Genomic DNA, 22,130 nt, shown 5'->3' with positions numbered 1-22,130 from the left:
AAGTGAGCATCCGAACAGAAAGCATACACTTGCCAGGTGTTTCCCTACCTTACATAGGGCTTCAAAAAGCTGCTGCACAAGAGCTATATCCTTAGTGAATAAATGGGGCATTCGACTGTAAGAGAATATGAGGTCATCATTACTATCAAAAATCTCCATAAGATGGAAAAAAAAAAAAAGAAACTAAACACAAACTTGCCTAAACTTGCACTTTCACTTCTGAACCATGTGAACATCACTGGATTACCTCCCCCAAAGAATCAAACACTTTTTAAAGTAAATATTTAATTCTTCAACTGCCTAATAAAATAACTCTAGATTAATATACCTATTATCCAGATATTCTCACTAGAATATTCCATGCATTCAGTTAACATTTCTGATTTTAAAATAAAGAAAATAGATGAGACTAAATGCTATTTAAACTAATGACTCTGGTGACAAGGAGTTTTGTCACTTCATGCCAACACACAAGGGACAAGGTTTGTTGACAACCCTATGCTGTATCAGCTGATCTGAAGTGGCGGTCTTCTGAGCCCCCAAACTCCTTCCCTACACAGTGCAGAAGAGCAAGACCTAGTCTACACAGGCCAACACAGAACCTGTGCCAGGGTGTAAGCAGCACCTGGTACCACTGAGGATGCTGCTCCTCTATCCCCCTGCTCTGAAATACAGTGAAGGAAGAGGAAACCAGGAGGAACTGCGTGCAGGAAACCATGCTAAGCAGAAGAAAAAAAATCCAACTTTGGAAACAGGGCCGCTCAGAATCATAATATAATGCTATCAGAAAAGAGAATCACTAGAAAAACTCTTGATTATCGAGATTATAAACGCTGGTAGTAAGTAGCAACAAGAACACTTAAGGTCAATCAAATGTCTCTAGGGTTCAAGAAAACTGTAACACATTATGACACAATCCAGTTCAAAATCTCATTTCAAGACTGCCATTTAATATGGTAACACATCTTCAGATGTAAGTTTAAATGTCTCACATTCATTATCCTTCTACAAGGAAGACATTTCTAAACAACCTACGACCCTTTCAGAATCATAACAAATTTATTCTCCATCCATTATTAAATGCCACAGTTTTTCTTAGTTTACCAACAGGATATCTCTCACTGAAAAAGAGTTTACTCACCTGGAGAGTTTTCCAACAGCTGAATATGCCATTGACAGTAGCTTAGGGTCCTTGAAATTAAGGAAAAAAAAAAAAGAAAAGAAAAGAACAAAAAGCAGACAGAACAAAAAACACAGTAAACAGCAAAACCCTTTTGCTGCAATTAAATGCATTATTTTACTCCTTGTTAAACCTAGGTCTCACCCTGCCTAACTATATGATATCAGCATCTGAACAAAACAAATAAAAATGTCCAAACCCAGAATGCATCACAGTACTAAAAGGAAAAACAAAACAAAACTTTATATCCCCAACTTACTCCAAAAGGAAAATGCAGTGGTCATATATGAAAAGGTTCTCTTAGCTGGTGCTAAGTTCAGGATAGTTTCAATACTATATAACCTGCAAATACCAAAATTCACCACCAACGTACTGGGAAAAAGGCTTAACTTATTAGAAAATTCACCTGCCCAACAGGCTAGGATCCACTCTCTCTCACCCAAAACTGTAGTACGCTGGGGACCAACTGTCTAAAAATCTGCACCATAGGAAAGAAACAGCTTCTTCTCATATCTTCCACCATAAAAAATTAAAGGGATCACAGTATTCGGGTGAGTTAGTGAGGTTCCCACTCAAGATACAGATAGAATTTTACGTGGTTTTAGGAAAACCAATAGTCTGACATTACTTAGAACATAGTAACACTTCTGTGAGCTGAAGTTTATACATTTAACAAAGGATTCACACACCTACATGGCCACTCTTACAGACTCATCTGTTGGGAAGACATGCAGTGTCATCTGGAGGTAAAAGGATTACAGTCCTGTAGTTTATCTGGCCTCTCTAACCTATCTTCAAATATACAGTTCCTCCCCTAAAAGCCCCAAAGCATTTTTATTCCTACCAACCATCCAAAGAATCTGACTACGCCATAAAAATAATCTGAAAGTTTCCCAAGGCCTTAAGAACCATGCAAGCTCTATTCAATCAACAGAAGAAGACAGGAGAGTCAGGCCTAACACTGCCCCAAAGCACAGCTGCACAACAAATGAATAGCTTTTCATTAATAATATCTACTAATATGCCTTTACTGTGCTGAATAATTTACATGAATTATCTCATTTAATCTTCACAATAATCCAATGAAGTGATACTATTATCCTCATTTTTCTGATAAAGAACAGAGGTCCAAAGAATTTAAGTAACTCACCAAGGAACAAAACTAGAATTCAAACTCAATTCTAAATCCAAATGGCAAAATACTGGTCACTATACTACTGCAAACATGCATTCATGTTTAGCTAAGACTTAGGAAGAAATACTAACTAGAGTTCTTGAAACCTTACCTTTTTTAGCAAATTCCCCTGAAATACTAGAAATGGTAGGAGTGATACAGCAAGGAAAAACAGGATTTGAAAATCTACAATCCAAGGAATCCTCATTCCACTTAGCTTAAGGAATCAAAAATTTACTGAATGCATGTTCTGACAGAGTTTGTTTGTTTGTTTGTTTTATCATCTTTATTGGAGTATAATTGCTTTACAATGGTGTGTTAGTTTCTACTGTATAATATAAGTGAATCAGCTATACGTCTACATATATCCCCATATCTCCTCCCTCTTGCGTCTCCCTCCCACCCTCCATTTCCTACCCCTCTAGGGGATAAAAAGCACCGAGCTGATCTCCCTGTGCTATGTGGGTGCTTCCCACTAGCTATCTATTTTACATTTGGTAGTGTATTTGGTAGTCTGACAGAGTTTTGAATCAATAAAATCTCAGTCCCTAAGAATTAACACCGTTTCTCAAAACAAGCAAATTCAAATAGACCTATATGGAAATAAATAATAAACTAAAATTTAATTCTTCTCATTCCATTTTTGCACAGTGCCTAAAAGTAAAATAAAATGTACTAGCTTTTTAAAATGTTATTTAAAGAAATGATAAGACCACCTCAAGATCCGTATCAGTTTTTAATACTTATTTCAAAAAAAAAGGGCAGAAGATGGTGGTAATTTCTGAAATTTGCACCACTTCAATTAAGAATGTTAAGAAATGATGGAACAACAGCAAACTTTAACTATATCAACATATAGACCAGCGAAGTTTATAACAGAAAATACTTTAAAATATAAAATGTTAACAAAAATTTAAAAAAACAAGTCACTTACTTCTTTATATTCATTGATTAGCTTGGTGAGGCCATTCAAAAGCATTGGACCTAATGGCTTAATCTTGATTTCTGGACAGCTTTTTAAAAAAATAACACATACAAAGCAAGATATAAGAATCTCATAATTACATATCTTTTCAGATTATTACTTAGAGACATAACTGAAGTAAATTTAAATAATCTATTAAAGTATGAAATACTTTAGGATAAGCAAACACGATTTGTTTCTAGGTAAGATATACTTGCATCACTTCATCACTCCAACAGCTTGAAAACTTTACAAATAGTTCAAAAAACTTACGTTACACAAATGTGATGCACAAATTGCAGGGATAATGTTCTTAATTTTGAATTTGTATTTGTACCAAAGAGTCCATCATATACCACCTATGAAAAAGGAACAACATCAAGAATACCGATTAACAATAGCAATTTACTATCTTCAAATACTATTAAGGATTCAACAGTAGGTCTTTTGCACTACACCTTGTTCTTCAAAATTAATGCAGTTCTCTTTCATACAAATATTTTAGCTGATGGCCTTAGGAAGCCAATCAGTAGCTTCAATCAACAGTCTGTGGAGTAACAACAAACACAATGGTAGATGTTACAAGTCTGCAAAATTTGTGGGGCTACCACTAGGAAGCAACACAGAGTTCACGCTGCAGTGGGCTGCCACTCTCACGCAAGGGACATGAGCAGAGAAGATTATTTTGGGGGTATCAGGTTTCTTAATTACATGTGGACTCATTTTGAAAACGTAAATAACTACAAATAAAGGGTACACCTACAGGATGTCTATGAATATTCTGCCACAAACTTCTAGCTGCTTATTATATAATGTAGTGTTACTACAACCAAATTTTCTGAACCAAAATTATCAAAACACTGTCAGGGAAACGGTGCCTGGAAAGTGAAATGGAAGAAGTTCTGTGATTATTTTATGTTTACGGAAACACAGAACAGAGTACTTGAAATCAGTCAAATATTAGAGAGCCAGATACTGGGAATAAAAGTTGTATCACCTAAAAGGAGGAAGCAGCCGCTTAAACAAATAAGCCTTAAGAGGCAGAGCTGCGAAGGAAGAAGCCAATGTCCACCACACACGTACAGTGAGCAAGAGGACAGTGTTCTTACTTAGGGACTGAAAGAGATGAGAGGCAGGAAACGGGGACATTTCAGATAGGAAGGGGCACACCGGAGCAAATCCTGAAACTGGAGTAGACGTTTACCAGGCTACAGGGGGGAGGGCCACCATGCCAGGAGTGGAGACACAGAGCCATGAAAACAGCATACTTAAACAGCAACAATCTCTGTTGGAGCATAAGGTACAGGGCAAGGGTATGGTGAGATACGAGACCAGAAGGGAAACAACTGCTGCCTTTCCACCATTTACTGAGAACTTGCTAACTGAATGAGTACTAGCCACCCTGCTCTAAAGCTTCTACCTGCTAATCCACTCAGTCTTTACAACATTGCTATGAGGTAGCTGCTATCATTACATCCATTTTACAGATTTTTTTTTACGTTTAAAGAAAAACAGGAAAAACCCTGAGGCTTATTTAAGATCAAAAGTAAGTAACTAATGACAAAATTATGCTCAAATGAAATCTGTCTCCAGAGCTGAGCTGGTCATTACTTGGACCAAAAGGCGAGAGCTTTTCCGGAGGGGCTCATATCCCACACCAACAGAGTATAAGGATTTCCAACTGCAAAAATAACTCTGGTGGCAACACAGAAAACAGACTGGCAGTGGGCAAGACTAGAGGCAGGGCAACAAGGAAGACGACTGCGGCAAGCAGAACAAGAAGTGACGATCTCCATGAACATGAGCATTCGGCAGACGGGGGTGAAGACACTGAGGCAGCAGCATCCAGAGGCTGTGGCCACTGCCTTCACGAGGGACTCCAGTCAAGGATGACTCATTTTCCCACCTAAATGACCAAGTGTCTGGTGCTACCATTTTTGGAAAAAAGCCACTCAGAAAAGCACTAGTTTGAAAGGCATTATCACCATACATTTAGGGTGAATGGTAACCATATACAGCATATATTCTATAATAAAAATTTATAATATATATTATATATAATATATATTTATATATAATATTAATATATTAATAAAATATATTTTTTATTATAGCTATAATTAAAAAGTATTTTCTGCAGCTAAACTTGAGAGAGAAAAAAGAATCTCATTAATCTTGTTATACATATCAACCTACCTCCTGAATATCCATTAATGCAGTTCTTTGTCTAGTTAAACAAACATGAAAGTTGTAAACAGGCCATTTTTCTCTGGAAAGAATGAGTTACCTGAATGTTAGCCGGGAACGTTTCAGCAGCTTGTCTAGAACGAAGGAGGTGGGGGACAATCTTTAACTTGACCCTTGTACTGACTGGGTCCCTTTTCAGCTCTGGCTTCAGAACTGCTCCCTGTTGAAAATATGTGTGATTATAACTCAGCACTTCAAAATTATTGTGAATTGAAAAAAATCATGAGAGATCATCTAAATCAATGGTCTCTCAAACTTTTGTTTCAGGATCCCTTTATACTTTTAAAAATTATTGAAGCTTCCAAAGAGATTTTGTTTATACTGAACACCTATCAATATTTAATATACTAGGAATTAAAACTGAAAATATTTTAAGTACTTATTCACTTAAAAATAATATTAAACCCATTATATACTTTCATAAATAACGTATTTTTAAGAAAAATAAAAAACTATATTTTCCAAAACAAAGAACTGCACTGAGACAGTGGCGTTGTTTTATATTTTCTGTAAATCTCTTCACTGTCCACCTTAATAAAAGAAAGCTGGATTCTTATATCTGTCAGCATTTAATTTGTTGTAATATGTTGTTTTAAGTATGTTAAAAAAAACAGCTTCACCACATGAAAAGATGCTCAACATCACTAATTATTAGAGAAATGCAAATCAAAACTACAATGAGGTATCACCTCACTCCTGTTAGAATGGGCATCATCAGAAAATCTACAAACAACAAATGCTGGAGAGGGTGTGGAGAAAAGGGAACCCTCTTGCACTGTTGGTGGGAATGTAAATTGATACAGCCACTATGGAGAACAATATGGAGGTTCCTTAAAAAACTAAAAATAGAATTACCATATGACCCAGCAATCCCACTACTGGGCATATACCCAGAGAAAACCGTAATTCAAAAAGACACATGCACCCGAATGTTCATTGCAGCACTATTTACAACAGCCAGGTCATGGAAGCAACCTAAATGCCCATCAACAGACGAATGGATAAAGAAGTTGTGGTACATATATACAATGGAATATTACTCAGCCATAAAAAGGAACGAAATTGAGTCATTTGTTGAGAAGTGGATGGATCTAGAGACTGTCATATAGAGTGAAGTAAGTCAGAAAGAGAAAAACAAATATCGTATATTAATGCATGTATGTGGAACCTAGAAAAAGGGTACAGATGAGCCGGTTTGCAGGGCAGAAGTTGAGACACAGATGTAGAGAACGGACATATGGACACCAAGGGGGGAAAACTGCGGTGGGGTGGGGATGGTGGTGTGCTGAATTGGGCGATTGGGATTGACATGTATACACTGATGTGTATAAAATTGATGCCTAATAAGAACCTGCAGTATAAAAAAACAAACAAACAAAACAACTAATACTAAACTTTCATTGGGTTATTTGTATGGAAATATGTTAATATAAATGTTTCAGACATTACATGAAATTTCTAAAAATCTTATATTTGTATTTGTATGGAAATATGTATGGAAATATGTTAATATAAATGTTTCAGACATTATATGAAATTTCTAAAAATCTTATATGTTCTGGTATAATGTTATAAGTAATTATCCTAGTTATTACTTTAAAATGTATATCTCAGAAATAACTAATTTTCTTGTCAACTGCATTATTATGAACTTTCATCAAATCTTTAACTGTGGTCATTTTTAAGTCTTTTGTCATTTACAGACAGTTCTGGGTGTACTCTGATGCTTTTGCAAATATGTTCCTATAAAAGGGTTTCATCTTCAAGAAATTCATGGAAAAGACTCTGACAAGTACAGGTTTCTGGTAACTGACTGTACTGCTGAACTGAATGAATAAGCATTTTCAGAACTAATGAAAAACTGATGAACTCAAAAAAGTGCTAACAAAAGATCAAGATGAAAAAAAAATTTAATTACATGGGACTGAGTGAACTGATGAGGATGAGTATAATTTTTGTGACTTTCTGTCTGAATTAAAAAAAAAAAAAAAAATCCCACAAGGACTCAGAGGCAAAGAACATACAAATCAATTTTCACTGCAAAGTAAAGGAGCTGTTACAGTGGAGGATTACTGGACTGAATGTCAATATTATAACATAGTATGAGTGTGTTTCAGGTTTGGTAATTGCAATCATTGTTGATTTTGTTGTGGTCATCCATGTACAATGCTTGGTGTCAGTCTATTTATCTCTTGTAAAAATAAAATACAGTGTGTGTGTGTGAAAAAAAAAAAAATAAGAAGCAAAGCTAGATATAGGCTATACCTCATGACCAATGTTTGAGCATCCTATCTTACTTAGAAATTACCCAGATATCCAAAATTATACTTACCATTTATACTAGATTTTAAAGTTAACTAAGGACCTTGGGAATTATATATAAGCTGACATATTACAGAACCTAATTAATGTTGCTATCAAAAAGTTTGTCAGAATTATACTTCAGTTTAATTAAACACATAATTTTATGTTTTTCTAAAAAAAAAAAAACAGCTTCACAAAGATATGTGACTGGAAAAGGGGGGATGATTTTAGCCTTTTCAGGTAATTACAGATATTTGATGCCACCCCAAAACTTGATATGCAATAGGTTCTTTTTTTTTTTTTTTTTTTTTATTTATTTATTTTTGGCTGTGTTGGGTCTTCGTTTCTGTGCGAGGGCTTTCTCTAGTTGCAGCGAGCAGGGGCCACTCTTCATCGTGGTGCGCGGGCCTCTCACTGTCGCGGCCTCTCTTACTGCGGAGCACAGGCTCCAGACGCGCAGGCTCAGTAGTTGTGGCTCACGGGCCTAGTTGCTCCGTGGCACGTGGGATCTTCCCAGACCAGGGCTCGAACCCGTGTCCCCTGCATTGGCAGGCAGAGTCTCAACCACTGCACCACCAGGGAAGCCCCCTGCAATAGGTTCTTAAAGGTTAATTGCCATGTGGATTTGAAACCATATCAATGGAATATTTGCAAACTGTTCTACTAAATTCCACCAGTCTATCTGCATACTGAATGGCTCCCTTACCCTGTATGCTTCTGTCACATCACTGGTCATTTGGAAAATACTGGCTCACCGAGTTAAGCAAATATTTCATTATAAAATATCCACGCACACACAAAAAAATCACATGTTAATATCATGACCAATCTCATCAGAAAAGTCTGTAAGCACTGACAAGCTGTCAAGCTCATCGTGATGAATACAAATTTCCCAAAATTCTAGCTTTTGCTTAAAAGCTCAACTTTCATCTTTGCCTATAAAGCATGTTAACTGTTTTTTTGAAGCCTCATTTTTTCATTTTAAAAGAGAAAATACATGCCAAATACCCATCTCAATAACTAGAGTTTGCCTCTCTACTCTTTTTTTTAAATAAATTTATTTATTTTTATTCATTTATTTTTGGCTGTGTTGGGTCTTCGTTGCTGTGCGTGGGCTTTCTCTAGTTGCGGCGAGAGGGGGCTACTCTTCGTTGCGGTGCACGGGCTTCTCATTGTGCTGGCTTCTCGTGTTGCGGATCATGGGCTCTAGGCATGCAGGCTTCAGTAGTTGTGGCTCACGGGCTCTAGAGCACAGGCTCAATAGTTGTGGCGCACGGGCTTAGTTGATCCCGCGGCTGGACCAGGGCTCAAACCCGTGTCCCCTGCATTGGTAGGCGGATTCTTAACCACTGCACCACCAGGGAAGCCCAGTTCTCAGTTTTTTAAGGAAACTCCATATTGTTTTCCATAGTGGCTGTATCAGTTTACATTCCCACCAACAGTGCAGGAGGGGTCCCTTTTCTCCACACCCTCTCCAGCATTTACTGTTTGTAGATTTTTTGATGATGGCCATGCTGACCGGTGTGAGGTGATACCTCATTGTGGTTTTGATGTGCATTTCTCTAACGATTAGCGATGTTGAGCATCCTTTCATGTGTTTGTTGGCAATCTGTATGTCTACTTTGGAGAAATGTCTATTTAGGTCTTCCACCCATTTGTGGATTGGGTTGTTTGTTTTTTTGATATTGAGCTGCATAAGCTGCTTGTATATTTTGGAGATTAATCCTTTGTCAGTTGCTTCATTTGCAAATTTTTTCTCTCATTCTGAGGGTTGTCTTTTTGTCTTGTTTATGGTTTCCTTTGCTGTGCAAAAGCTTTTAAGTTTCATTAGGTCCCATTTGTTTATTTTTGATTTTATTTCCATTTCTCTAGGAGGTGGGTCAAAAAGGATCTTGCTGTGATTTATGTCATAGAGTGTTCTACCTATGTTTTCCTCTAAGAGTTTTACAGTGTCTGGCCTTACATTTAGGTCTTTGATCCATTTTGAGTTTATTTTTGTGTATGGTGTTAGGAAGTGTTCTAATTTCATTCTTTTACGTGTAGCTGTCCAGTTTTCCCTGGAGCTAATATGATTTTTAAAACAACTATTAATCGTTTAGAAAGCAAACAAATAATCTTATATGTCAAAGTTTCAACTTGGAACACTTTTAAACACAGTTAACTAAACAGAACTTATGTTATTAAGCAAACATCTTATTTCCAGAATTCAGAAGAACCCACCTATTGTTCTAGGTTCTAGACCACGGGTCAACAAACTACAGCCCATGGGCCAAATCTGGCCTACCATCTATCTTAGTAAGGTCTGTGAGTTAAGAGTAGTTTTTACATTTTCAAATGATTTTTTAAAAATCAAAATAATATTTTGTAAAAGTATATTTCATGAAAATAATATGAAATTCAAATTTCAGTAACGATAAAGCCTTACTGGCACACGGCCATGCTCATTCAGTTCTGTTCTGCCTATGGCTGCTTTCATGCTACAGCAGAGTTGAGCAGCTGCAGCCTTAGAACGATATATCCAATAAAGCCTACGATGTTTACAGAAAAAGTTCACTGAGGCATAATCCGGACAATCATTATTTAAGCACCTGAATTGAAAACACCAGATCAGGTAAACAAAGTTACCAGGAGATTTTAATCTACCTAGACTAGTATGGCTTAAAACTAGTATCAATATTTCCCACAGCATAGGTTCAGCTTAAATCAAAATAACCTGGAGAAAATGTTCAAATACATAGAGCTATGTCAATAAAATGCTTTTTATGATGATGTGAGAGTAAACAAAAAAAACCTACCTCTTTTGTCTTCAGTGGTATATCTCCAAGGTATACTTTGTACATCTTATTAATGATGGCAGGATTATTCCAGTCAATCAAGCTACAGAAGGTTTCAACAAAGCTTGTTAAAATTATTATTTTTTTCTCCCACTCCAATAATTTCAAAAAATCATAGCCTCAATATGTGTTACCAAAGAAAAATATTATAAATACACAAATGAAATGGGCAATTGACATTGCAGAAGAGAAGGAAAGGGATTAACTTCTATCAAAGTTAGTTTTCAAACAGAAAAAAAAAAGTCACTTATCCCACCATGATTCAACGTAAGATAGATCAGTGTATCCAGTGGCCCAATTTGGTACTACTCAAGAAATCTGGACTGTCTTCCACTCTCAGGGCCAATGCCACGGAGCAGTTCCAACACAGCAGAGCCATACTACACTTGTTCAAAGAGCCCTGAGGCATGATTCTTCTGTTCAGCCACTCGGAAATTCAAAAGTGATACAGAAAGTGACAAAAAACATTTTACCCATTAAAGCCACACCCTAGGAAGCTTGCAGCCCATGGCATTTCTCAAATACCGTGTCACTGTGATCCCCAGTATCCCCCCCCTCTTATCTCCCAGCACCCACTTGCAATTTTAGCACCTAATTCTACAGAGCAGTCCCGCTGCCGTTAGTCACTAAGACTCATTCCTAATTGAGGACCACAATAAGGTGACTCACTATTGACGGGCACCCACGCCCTGCAGCAGCCCCTGCCGTCATTTTATAAACCTGGCAATAACGCAATCCTGCATTTCGCTTGATTAGTGAGATTTAACCATACTCTCTTCTCTCCTTTGACATTGATTCTGCTTTCAAACTATGTTGTATTTGTGCAAACATAATTTATCATGCTGCTTTGACTGTTTTTCTAATCCATCTCTTCTTTCATAGCTTATCAATCCACCTCTTGTTTGGATATCCACAATTCCACTAGCCTCAAAGACATTCTATAATTCTACTTATTATTTACCTATATCTTTCCTCAGCTGATTGCTACTAACTAATCCTCAAGCTCCATCTTTGTTTCCTTCCTATAAATACTTCAGGTTTAGCGATTTGTGACTAAACACACACACACTTTAGTAAAACAAACTAAAAACTTAATAGTGATTAACTAATAAGGATAATTTTCACTGTTTCTTCTACTTTTCCTCTTGCCACCTTTCTAGTTTTAGTTTTCTGATTACATGCTTGTGAAAATTCAGAAATGAATAACACAGAAAATAAAATTCCTTATAATCTGCACCATAAACCTCTCTATTCCTTTTCAGTAACCACTAACTTTTGTCTATCTTTTTCTAGACTTCTTTCCTATGCATGTAAAATAGTTGGATGGGCATGGCAGGTAGATAAAGAAACAGATGTATCATTTGAAGAGATACTTTTATTTAACAAAATGGGATATCTACATATCGTTCTCAACTCACTTTTTACCTCTTAACAATGTTATGCTATTTTTTGGAAAATACAATTATTTTAATAGACAAACCCAAAACTAATTAGAATAACTGAGCACCACATTTATAGTTCCAACAATCCAATCTACTGTATGGTGTAAAGAATGGAGTCAGTTCAAACACAATGAGAAGTTTTAAAGGAAGATTTTTTGGAAAACAGAATGGAGGTTCCTCAAAAAACTAAAAAGAGAGTTGCCAGTGAGATCCAGCAATCTCACTGCTGGGCATATATCCCAACAAAACAATAATACAAAAAGATATATGCACCCCAATGTGCATAGCAGCACTATTCACAACAGCCAAGATATGGAAACAACCTAAATGTCCATCAACAGATGAATGGATAAAGATGATGTGGTACATATACACAATGGAATATTACTCAGCCATAAAAAAGAATGAAATAATGCCATTTGCAACAACGTGGATGGACCTAGAGATATCCCATTTTGTTAACTACATTGAGCATTAAAATAAATTCAAAAAAGAACTATTCCATAATTTGATTTTTTTAATGAAGTATCTTCAATTTTTCATGTATTCTCCAGTCTTTGCACATGTCATTTATTAAAATCAGTACATATATCATTTTGTACTATGCTTTATTCATTTGCCATTACTTGGAGGCAATTTACATGTTGCTTTATTATTTTTATAATCATTTGGGCAGATATGTAATATTCCAAATAGGTCACATTATTTATTTAACTATTTACCTATTGTGGAAATCTGAATTTGTTTCTTTTTTTTTTGAACAACTACAGGAAATGGTATAATGAATGAATCTGTAACATTTTTCTAAATATAATATTTTTCTTCTTTTGAATGATTCTCTTAGGATAAATTCCCAAAAGATTCAGATAAAAGATTGTAAATATTTTTATGATTCATTACCTACTACAAATTGCTTTCCAAAAATTATTTCAACTTACAGTGTCAATCAACAGGGTATAAGAATAGCAGTTTCAACAGAAACTTAAATGGAGTAATCAACTGTTGCACAATTTTATTTACCAATGGGTACAAATTGGCATACCACTGTTTTATTGTGCATGATTTGATTTCTTAAACACAATACTTTCTATGAGCCTATTTACTATATGTATTTCCTCCTGTATAAATTAAGAGCTATTCAACACCTCTTTTCAGGGGACCTGATTTTCATATTAACCATAATACCTACATATCCTTTATTAAAAGCCATCTCAAATAATTTGAGATAGAGGAAAAATCAAAAATGAATGACTTCCGGGTTTTGACATTTTTCTTAACATCAGTTCTTTAAGTTCACTTACCTAGACAAAGGTTTCAATTCTTACAGTTATAATCCTAACCCATTCCAATTTTAAACTACTTCTCCAAACAGCTTTTCTTCTTTGTCTTATACAGAATTCTGCTCTTTAGCAAACGGTCTTTCATACAAATTAGGTATATTTCACAATCTCATAAACTGAATGTCTCACTACACAAAACCTGAAAAGAACAAATATGTGCTGAGCAAGCTTTTAGAAATCTAGCCTCTTTTTAATTTCGAAAGTTTAAAAGGGAAGCAGTTTACCTTTGCTTGCTTTTCAACTCCAGGTCCGCTGCTGTGGCTACACTGTGGCGTGTGTCACTAGAAGCAATCACCAGGTGGAGAACAGCTTCGAGCTCAGGCACCTGCTCAGCTTCTATGAATTTCACTATACCCAATTTGCACTGTAGATAAATGAAGGGAAGGAAAACCACTGATCAGAGAAACCAAGACCACCAACCTAAAACATCTGTTTCACATATCAGTAAGCTCATAAACCAAAGATGAATAGAACAACAGCAGCCACTCCTATTTAGGCTTACAATGTGCCTGGGACTATACTAAACCGTATATATTCATGATTTCATTTAACCCTCACGATCTGTGAGATGAGTATCATTATACCTATGTTTCTGATAAGGAAACTGAGGCAAGGCTGAAGAGATTAAGACACAGTTAGTAAATGATGAAGGCACAATCCAAACCCAAGTCTCGGACTCCAAGGCCATTATGATACGAAGCCTTCCTACTTAGGTTAACAGCCTCTCTAAAATGATGAAGCCTTGAACTGAAGTCCAAATCTGGAGCCTCCAGGTAGAAGTGGGGTACATCAGAAGTAAAGTACTCCATGGATTGTTTTGACAGTTCAAAAAGAACTAAACTCACAGTCCATGAAGTTCTAATCTATTGTTAACATACTAATTCTGTCCTCAGTATTCTTACATACTGAAAAAAACATGATTTCAAACATATGCAAGAACTGCAAATGCAAGTGAAATTCTAATCAAACAGTATTCAGTCTAACTGGCTAAAATGAAACACAGACTGAAGAGAGATTCTGCTTAGAACTTCATGCAATGTGAAGGAGCTATGAATTTCAATACAAATAATTCTATTTAGGATAAATATACCTGAAAAATGAAACTTTACCTTTAAGAATCAGTTACGTGATAGTTCTCATGTATATGAATTAGGACTGATAAAGTTTACAATAACTAAATGACAAAGGATGCAATTAAAAAGGATCATAAAAATGCCTGCCTTCCCTCCCCATGTTCAACACAACTGACCTGCAACAAGAGCTACAACAGAGAAGATGCAAGCATTTACCGCACCCACAGTTATGGGAGTCAACTACACAAAGATATACACAAAAAAGTGTGCAAAGGAAACTGAGAACAATACTCATGTCCAGCAATAGGAGAATAGTTTAAAACATATTATGTGGTTTACACATAATTACATTTAATACAGACATTAAAAAAGACATTATTTAAAAACCTGATATACTATTAAATGAAAAAAATGAAGTTCAAATAGTGTGTTATGTGATACGTAAAAATGTATTGTGTAAAATTACATTTGTGTACACACACATGTACACAGAGCAGGCTGTAGGTGAATGACAAACTAGGGTGGCAGGATTCCAGGTAATTTTAAATTTCTTGTTATAATGTTCTATATTACTTGAACATTTACATTATCACTAACTTTATCATTTGAAAAAAATAAAAGCTGTCTTATCTGAAAGAAAAAAATGTAAAAAAAGAGATATTTAAAAATTAGAGGAAAACAGCTTTCATCCTTGAAACTAAACTGTTCAACACTAGATCATGAAATTGACAAAAGGCATACAGAAGCCCTTAGAAATCAGCAAATAATGACTAATGTTAAGATTACAATTTATAATGTTAACAATGATTCTCCAGCACTTATAGCTTTAGCCCTCAGACAGACCTAGATTCAAAGCCTACTACTAGGAGTGAGACTGTGGTGAATCTCAAAACCTCAATTCCTTTTACAAAATGGAACTAACAATTTCTATACCTTGTCAGGTTGCTGTGAGGATTAAATGAGATAATGTATTCAAAGTACTCAGTATAGTGCCTGTCACATAGATCACACTCAATAAAGAGTAGCTTCTGTTACTATTTACCCTTCTTTCTTACTTACATCATGGTTTAAGAAGAAAAAAGATCTATAAAACACGAAGATGTTAATCTAATCAAATAGAGCCCTTGCTGAACAAATCATTCTATAAATTTGTTGAGTGGCAAGAATGCCCACTTGCCTTTTTCCCTTTCCTGGGAACACTGTTTTGATCAGTGATCGCTTACACTGCCAGAAAGAAAAGGATCAAATCATTTAGACTGCCATGGAGAGATAAAGGAAGGATTGGAAGACTAACCCATGTTGCTTGAATTCCAAAATAATTACATACTGATCTCATCTGTTCTTCCCTGAGGTGCCTGATGACACAGACACAGTGAGGCACCTTCTCTGTAGAGCACCAGTCTTTTTTAAAAGCTGCTCAGAGAACATCTGTGTCCTGTTTAAATCCAGAATAAAATTCTTAATGCCAATTTTTCAATTCCCAGGAAGAAATATAAAAGGGCGTCATGCTTTTCCCCCATATGGTCACTTGTTCCTCACTTTACACAAAATGTACAGCCCTAAAAAGCTAAATAATGTAAGATAAATTGTATTTCAACTGCACCAAAGCAGCTCGATAATTATTAAACCTGTAATTAAAAACTAAAATGAAAGAAGTTACTTAATTTATAAATGAGCTATATTTTATACTTGAAATATGTAAGCAGTATTAGAAAAACTAAAGAGCATTTCCCACTCCTCCCTTTCCCTGGGGCTTTAACCAATAAATGACATGATGACGAGAACACATTACATCAATCGTATTTCATTAGAGAGCCTGAATACGCTGGAATTATGTGACACATGCTTCCACGGACTTCAAAGGGGCAAGTGTGCAGGGTTAAGCTCCGTATGAACAAGCAGTGTGTGATACCTGTTCCAACTGTTCAGGTGTCCATGGGTTATCTCCAATAACTCGTTTAGCTGCATAAAAGCTCATTCCTGGGGGAGGCTGTGGTATTCCAGAACCTCCCCCACTATTTGAAGAAGAACCCTGTGCTGAAGATGAATTTTGGCGACTCTGGGATTCATTTAACACATATCTGGAAAGGAAATAGGAATTTAACCTCTCTATAAACACATACAAACACACGCATATATATAGCACATTCAATTATATACTTTCCTCCCACAGAATTTTGTTAGAAGAATAAACACTTGAAATTAAAATTTTATCATAAAGAAAAATTTTAGAGCTATCTAAAAAAGGTATCTACATCTTCAGCAAATTAACCATTAGAGTACATCTGCTCAACTTGGTTACAAATGAACTGTAACAGTTACCAACAATGAATATAAATATTATGTTCACTCTTAATCTATAAATAATTGTTCTAAAAGCCACTATGGACCCACTACATTTTGAGTTTTTAGTTGACAAATACAGACAAAGGTTTACTGACTGTAATGGGGTGGAGGGGGAACTATTGTTTTATACCCAAAGCAGAGAATATTTATAGTCATTCCCATTTCTGTTCAATTCTCCTTGAACTCCTTATATTTCTGCATTAGAAAACCCACTGAGGGCTTCCCTGGTGGCACAGTGGTTAAGAACACGCCTGCCAATGCAGGGGACATGGGTCCGAGCCCTGGTCCGGGAAGACCCCACATGCCACGGAGCAACTAAGCCCATGCATCACAACTACTGAGCCTGCGCTCTAGAGCCCACGAGCCACAACTACTGAGCCCGTGTGCCACAACTACTGAAGCCCACGTGCCTAGAGCCTGTGCTCCACAACAAGAGAAGCCACGGCAATGAGAAGCCCGCGCACCGCAACGAAGAGTAGCCCCCGCTCACTGCAACTAGAGAAAGCCCGCGCGCAGCGACGAAGACACAACACAGCCAAAAATAAACAAATAAAATAAATTTATTTTTAAAAAATAGAAAAAGAAAACTCACTGAAACCTCCAAACCACTTACCATACAAGCACATACACCCCAAAAATGAAAAAATTCAAAAGGATCCAAAGAGGAAAAAAAATCATAATAAGGACCAGCTTTTTCCATTATATGTTCAAAGCATACTGCTTTGCAGCTAGTTATTAATTTATCATCCCATTTCTTTTTTAGCTTCTATAGATTAAAAATAAGATTTCTGATAAATTCACTTTGAACCAATTAAACTAGCATTCCTCATCTACAAAATGAAAATTTTGATATGAATATTAATTCAAGTCCCTCTGAACTCTAAAATTCTATGCTGACAAATTACCAGACTGGTTATTAAAATAAAATACCCGTTATAATAAAAATTAAAGAAAACACCTGAAGCCTAATGGCACAGTAGATTATTCTACATTACTATATACCATATTTGTTCCATTTCTAAATTCATCTAATTTTTTTTAAAAAAACCTGTTAAAGAATCATTTTAATATTTTTATATAAACAAGGCAAATTCTCACTGGTAAGAAAAATGTGAGGAACTACTGGCTTGGGTACATTGTGTGCCTAAGTTAAATTTGGATTTCAAAGTTAAATTACCAAAGCCATCATCACCTGCCAATTCTGGCTGCCTCCTGATTCAACAACTATAAAAGGAGGTTTTCATTTATTTCTCAGTTATAGCAAGACTGGCAGCAGTAAGTAAATCAATTACTAACTACTGAACAGCTAACATCGTGCAAAACACCATCCTAAGCACGAGACAGAGGAACACCAGGAGGTGTAAGACTGAGTGTCTGCCATCTGGAGCAAGTTAAGACAATAACAACACAACACGTGCAACAGCATACGATATGTCATCAGATGACAAAGAAACTGCAGGGAAGTAAGAAATGATATGACAGAGGTAGTGGAAGGTGCAGAAAATAAAGCTGCCAAATTAGAGGAGTGGGAGGAGAGCAAAAAGGAGAGGAAAGAAATCGTACAGCGTGAACTCTCGTGGCTGGATGGAGGGACAGGTGATGTGGAGCCCCCCATGCCATGCTCATAGTGTATACTGCATTTTTGGTCAGGGAAGAAATGTAATGAAAGCAATACATTAGAAGAATATCTCTGGCAGTAGGACAACCTAGAAAAGGAGCAGGCTGGAAGCAGATGACAACGTGGGCACTACGCCAGGAACCAGAGCTAGAGTAAACAGCTCCTGACTTCAAAGAGCTCCCAATCTATTAGGATGGGATAAGCCAACAACGCAATAAAAGCACAAACTGGCACTTCAGATAGGTGCTTAGCCTTATGAGGACAACGAAGAGTCCTGTGCCTAGGGCAGGGATTTAGTCAGAGACAACAGAACTGGCCTCTAAGCTAGTTTGTGAGGCTTTTTCAAAGTGGTTTTCCTGGCTGTCGTTTCCTGTTGTTTTCTTTCTTTCCTTCTTCCTTTATTTCTTGATGGGGAAGCATTCTAAGCAGAGAAAACTGTCTTCTCTTAAAATGCAGACAGGCAAGGAGATACAGAGTACATGAAATGCATGAGTGCATGTAATGACTGGAAAATAACAGCCCAGGGATTTTAAGGTGTCACCTGATAAAATCTGTGTTTTAAAAATCAGGAAACTCTGTGGCAGTGTAGAAAGTTTTGAAGAAGAGCAGCTGGTGAGAAAGTCATGAAAAGAGCTGAAAAGAGCAGAAACTAGATGGCAGCAGTGGGAATGGTTCCAGGACACAGGGAGAAGGAGGAAGGAGGTCTTACGGAACTGATACCGCAGCAACGAGGAAGAGAAAGCTAGAGGCAATTTATAACTGAGTGCCTACAAGGCTAAGAGAATCATCACAGCACTGATGGTAGTTAAAGAAGAGAAACTATGTTTACTGGGAAGCCTGATTTCAGCTTGGACGGACCACGTCTGAAAGCACAGCAGCAGCTCCACACCCATAAGGTCAGTAAGCAGCGGGGCTGGAGTTCAGAAGAGGTCAGGGCTGCAGCAAAGCAAACCTGAGACACTCATTTTCAAGAGAAAGTTGAATCACTGAAAAGAGTACTCGACTGCACACAGTAAAAGCAATCAAGAACAAGGTTGCTTTGTTTTGTTTTTATTTTTTTTTACTTACCCATAAGGCATCAAAAGGACATCGAGCATGAAGTCCAAAAGCAGCTGCACAGTCTTTGGTTTCTCAGCAAGGTTAAACGGAGAAGCTGATTTTGATGATTCAACAGGGTATTTCATGTGAAAAAGGGTTGGTATTAAAAGATGCATTAAGCTGAAAAAACAATTACATTTATTGCAACTATTTAAAAAATAAGGTTTTTTATACATGCAAATAACAGACAAAACCAAAAAAATAAAAATCACATAACAAAAAGTAGCAATTGTACCAAGGGCCATTCATTTTCAATACCACTAATTTACAAAGTCCTAATCTAGGGAGTGGCCTACATTTCATTCTTATTTCTTTCTTATTAAACGCTCAGGATATTGAGTAATAAGTGACATTTAGCCAATCTGGCTCATCACTAAAAACACCTGAGAAAAATGTACATAATATGGGCTCAGTGTTAATATCTATTACCACAAGAGATTTAATATTAAACCTTAGGTAAAGTTCAACTTATAACATGTCCTGTCAATCATTTTTTTCCTTTCCACATTTAATTAAAAATAAAGTCATTCTAAATCTAAAGAAATTAAACATCAATCAGGTCAATATTTGGAATACAATATTAAATTTCCACTGTGTGAATTTAAGTAACACAGATTCTTTTCTTCTTTCACTATACCTGTTGCTATTAAAACATGAAAATTTCAAAGTGTTTACAATGTCTATTAATTTTACTTGTAAATATCTGTATTACAATCTTTTAAAAATGTTTATGCTCTAAAAAGTGAAGTGAAAACATGATTTAAATCCATCTTTCCTCCACAACTTCTTTTCATGGTTGTCACCACAACGGGGCTAGGTAGGATACAGAAGTTTTGAGCTAAGCCTAGAAACTAAGGATGATATTCCTTTCCACCTCTCCAATTCCCATATTAATACAAACAAGTAATTAGTTCCTTAAGAAAACTGCTCTGAAACTTTATATCCTCCAAGACAGAAATGTCTGATGAAAAGCATATTAGATCTCAAATTTTTGCAATCACAGAAAATCAGTTGCTTCAAAATAACTAACCGAAATAAAAATGCATTTAGATTGAGAAAAATGTTAGTTCTACACATTTTTTGATATGCTCACAAGAAATTTTATAATTTATAAAATTAACAAAACAGTAATGTTGAGGTAACACAGAACTGTCAACTCAAAGAGCTCAACTCAAGCCTTTGTATTTGCCCAAGTGAAACCAAATGTGTGGATCTATTTTTGAATGCCAGCTGTTGACTCTCACAGGTGGGCAATAAGGTAACTGAGGAAAGCATACCTGTCCTGCTGGGGCTGAGGCTTCCCTTCCATGGCAGTAAGAAGTGTAGGAGCCAGCTCACATTGCTTTTCCACTGGTAGGCGAGGATAGCCCATCTTAACATAAATTATAGTAAAATTCTAATGCAACAAGAGAAACTCAAGTAAGTATGAAAGAAATACTCTAGGATTTCAACAAAAACACGTGACTAATAACCTAGGCAGCTTTGTTATAATAAAGAAATTGAATCCTCCTTCCTCATGTTTATCACCTGTTCATTACAGCTTGACCAACTAGTATATCTCAGGAAGAACTCCAGCCCCACTTACTCAAAATGCTTACTTTTAAGATGGGCTTCATATGAGAGAGCATGATCTAGTCTAAAGCACTTACACGTATATCAAATCATCACATTGTACACTTTAAATGTATACAATTCTATTTGTCAGTTATGCCTCAGTAAAGCTGGGGAGAAAATAAAGTACTCATATGTGCAATTACTTTTCACTGAAAAGAAAAAAGTAATCATTTGACTTACCTAAACCTACATACTACACATCAGTATCAGCTCTCCCAGTTTGTTACATTAATCCTTTCAAGCTAAGAGGAGACCCCATGTTAAATCCTAGGCTGCCATTTCCCAACTGGTCAATTACTAAAATAACCTTCTCCTTCTAATTCAGACTGACCTCTCATAATCTTTTACCAAGAATCAATCATTCTTTTGTAAATCAACATACCTGACAAGTCATTACACCAACATTCCTTTGCCCTGTGTAAACGGCCATACATTATCCTGTTCCTACCATTTCCTCCAGATCAATACTCAGTGGAAAAACAGTGTCCTTTTGAAGAAAAACACCTGTTTCATTTAGTCTAAGGTGAAATTCTAGGCTGGCCAATATACTGACGACATCTAATAAATGTTATGAAAGAAAACTTACTCTAAGTCAGAAAATATTCCAAGATAACACTCACTGTGACAAAGGAAACTGCAGCAGGGTCCTGGTACTGAACCAAGAGTGTCTCTACTGGGAGCTGTATCTTGGGGCGGCTTTTTATACGCTTATTCAGATGGACCAACAGTTCCATTACCTAAAATACAGGAAGATATGAACTGAAATTATTGATCATATCTTAAAAACGAATTCATTTCTCAGATATTACTTATTTTAATGAATAGTAGCTACTTTGTTCTCTTAAAGGAGGTAAATTTGACATCCCAGAAAGGGAGTATACAATATTAGAATCTTG

General features: G+C 36.2%; 1 protein-coding gene across 5 annotated transcripts in view; it reads right to left on the bottom strand.

Moving 5' to 3' along the window:
- The window catches only part of ECPAS (Ecm29 proteasome adaptor and scaffold), a 102,985-nt gene that overhangs the window by 45,258 nt on the left and 35,597 nt on the right, over positions 1 to 22,130 (bottom strand). For 4 of the 5 annotated variants that reach the window (XM_082469104.1, XM_082469102.1, XM_082469101.1 and 1 more), the window contains 11 exons: positions 21,855 to 21,971; positions 20,898 to 21,016; positions 19,591 to 19,740; positions 16,471 to 16,639; positions 13,710 to 13,849; positions 10,665 to 10,746; positions 5,606 to 5,725; positions 3,592 to 3,677; positions 3,289 to 3,367; positions 1,142 to 1,191; positions 49 to 115 (listed from right to left, as the gene is read on the bottom strand). In XM_082469104.1, coding sequence (XP_082325230.1) covers positions 49 to 115; positions 1,142 to 1,191; positions 3,289 to 3,367; positions 3,592 to 3,677; positions 5,606 to 5,725; positions 10,665 to 10,746; positions 13,710 to 13,849; positions 16,471 to 16,639; positions 19,591 to 19,740; positions 20,898 to 21,016; positions 21,855 to 21,971 — 1,179 coding nt within the window. The remainder of the gene's footprint in view (positions 1 to 48; positions 116 to 1,141; positions 1,192 to 3,288; positions 3,368 to 3,591; positions 3,678 to 5,605; positions 5,726 to 10,664; positions 10,747 to 13,709; positions 13,850 to 16,470; positions 16,640 to 19,590; positions 19,741 to 20,897; positions 21,017 to 21,854; positions 21,972 to 22,130) is intronic. The other variant, XM_082469103.1, reaches the window with a different exon arrangement.

This window comes from Balaenoptera physalus, assembly GCF_965194825.1.
Source record: "Balaenoptera physalus genome assembly, chromosome: 7".
NCBI lineage: Eukaryota > Metazoa > Chordata > Mammalia > Artiodactyla > Balaenopteridae > Balaenoptera > Balaenoptera physalus.
The sequence above is the reverse complement of the archived record's forward strand: the minus strand, read 5'-3'. Positions and strand labels throughout refer to the sequence as shown.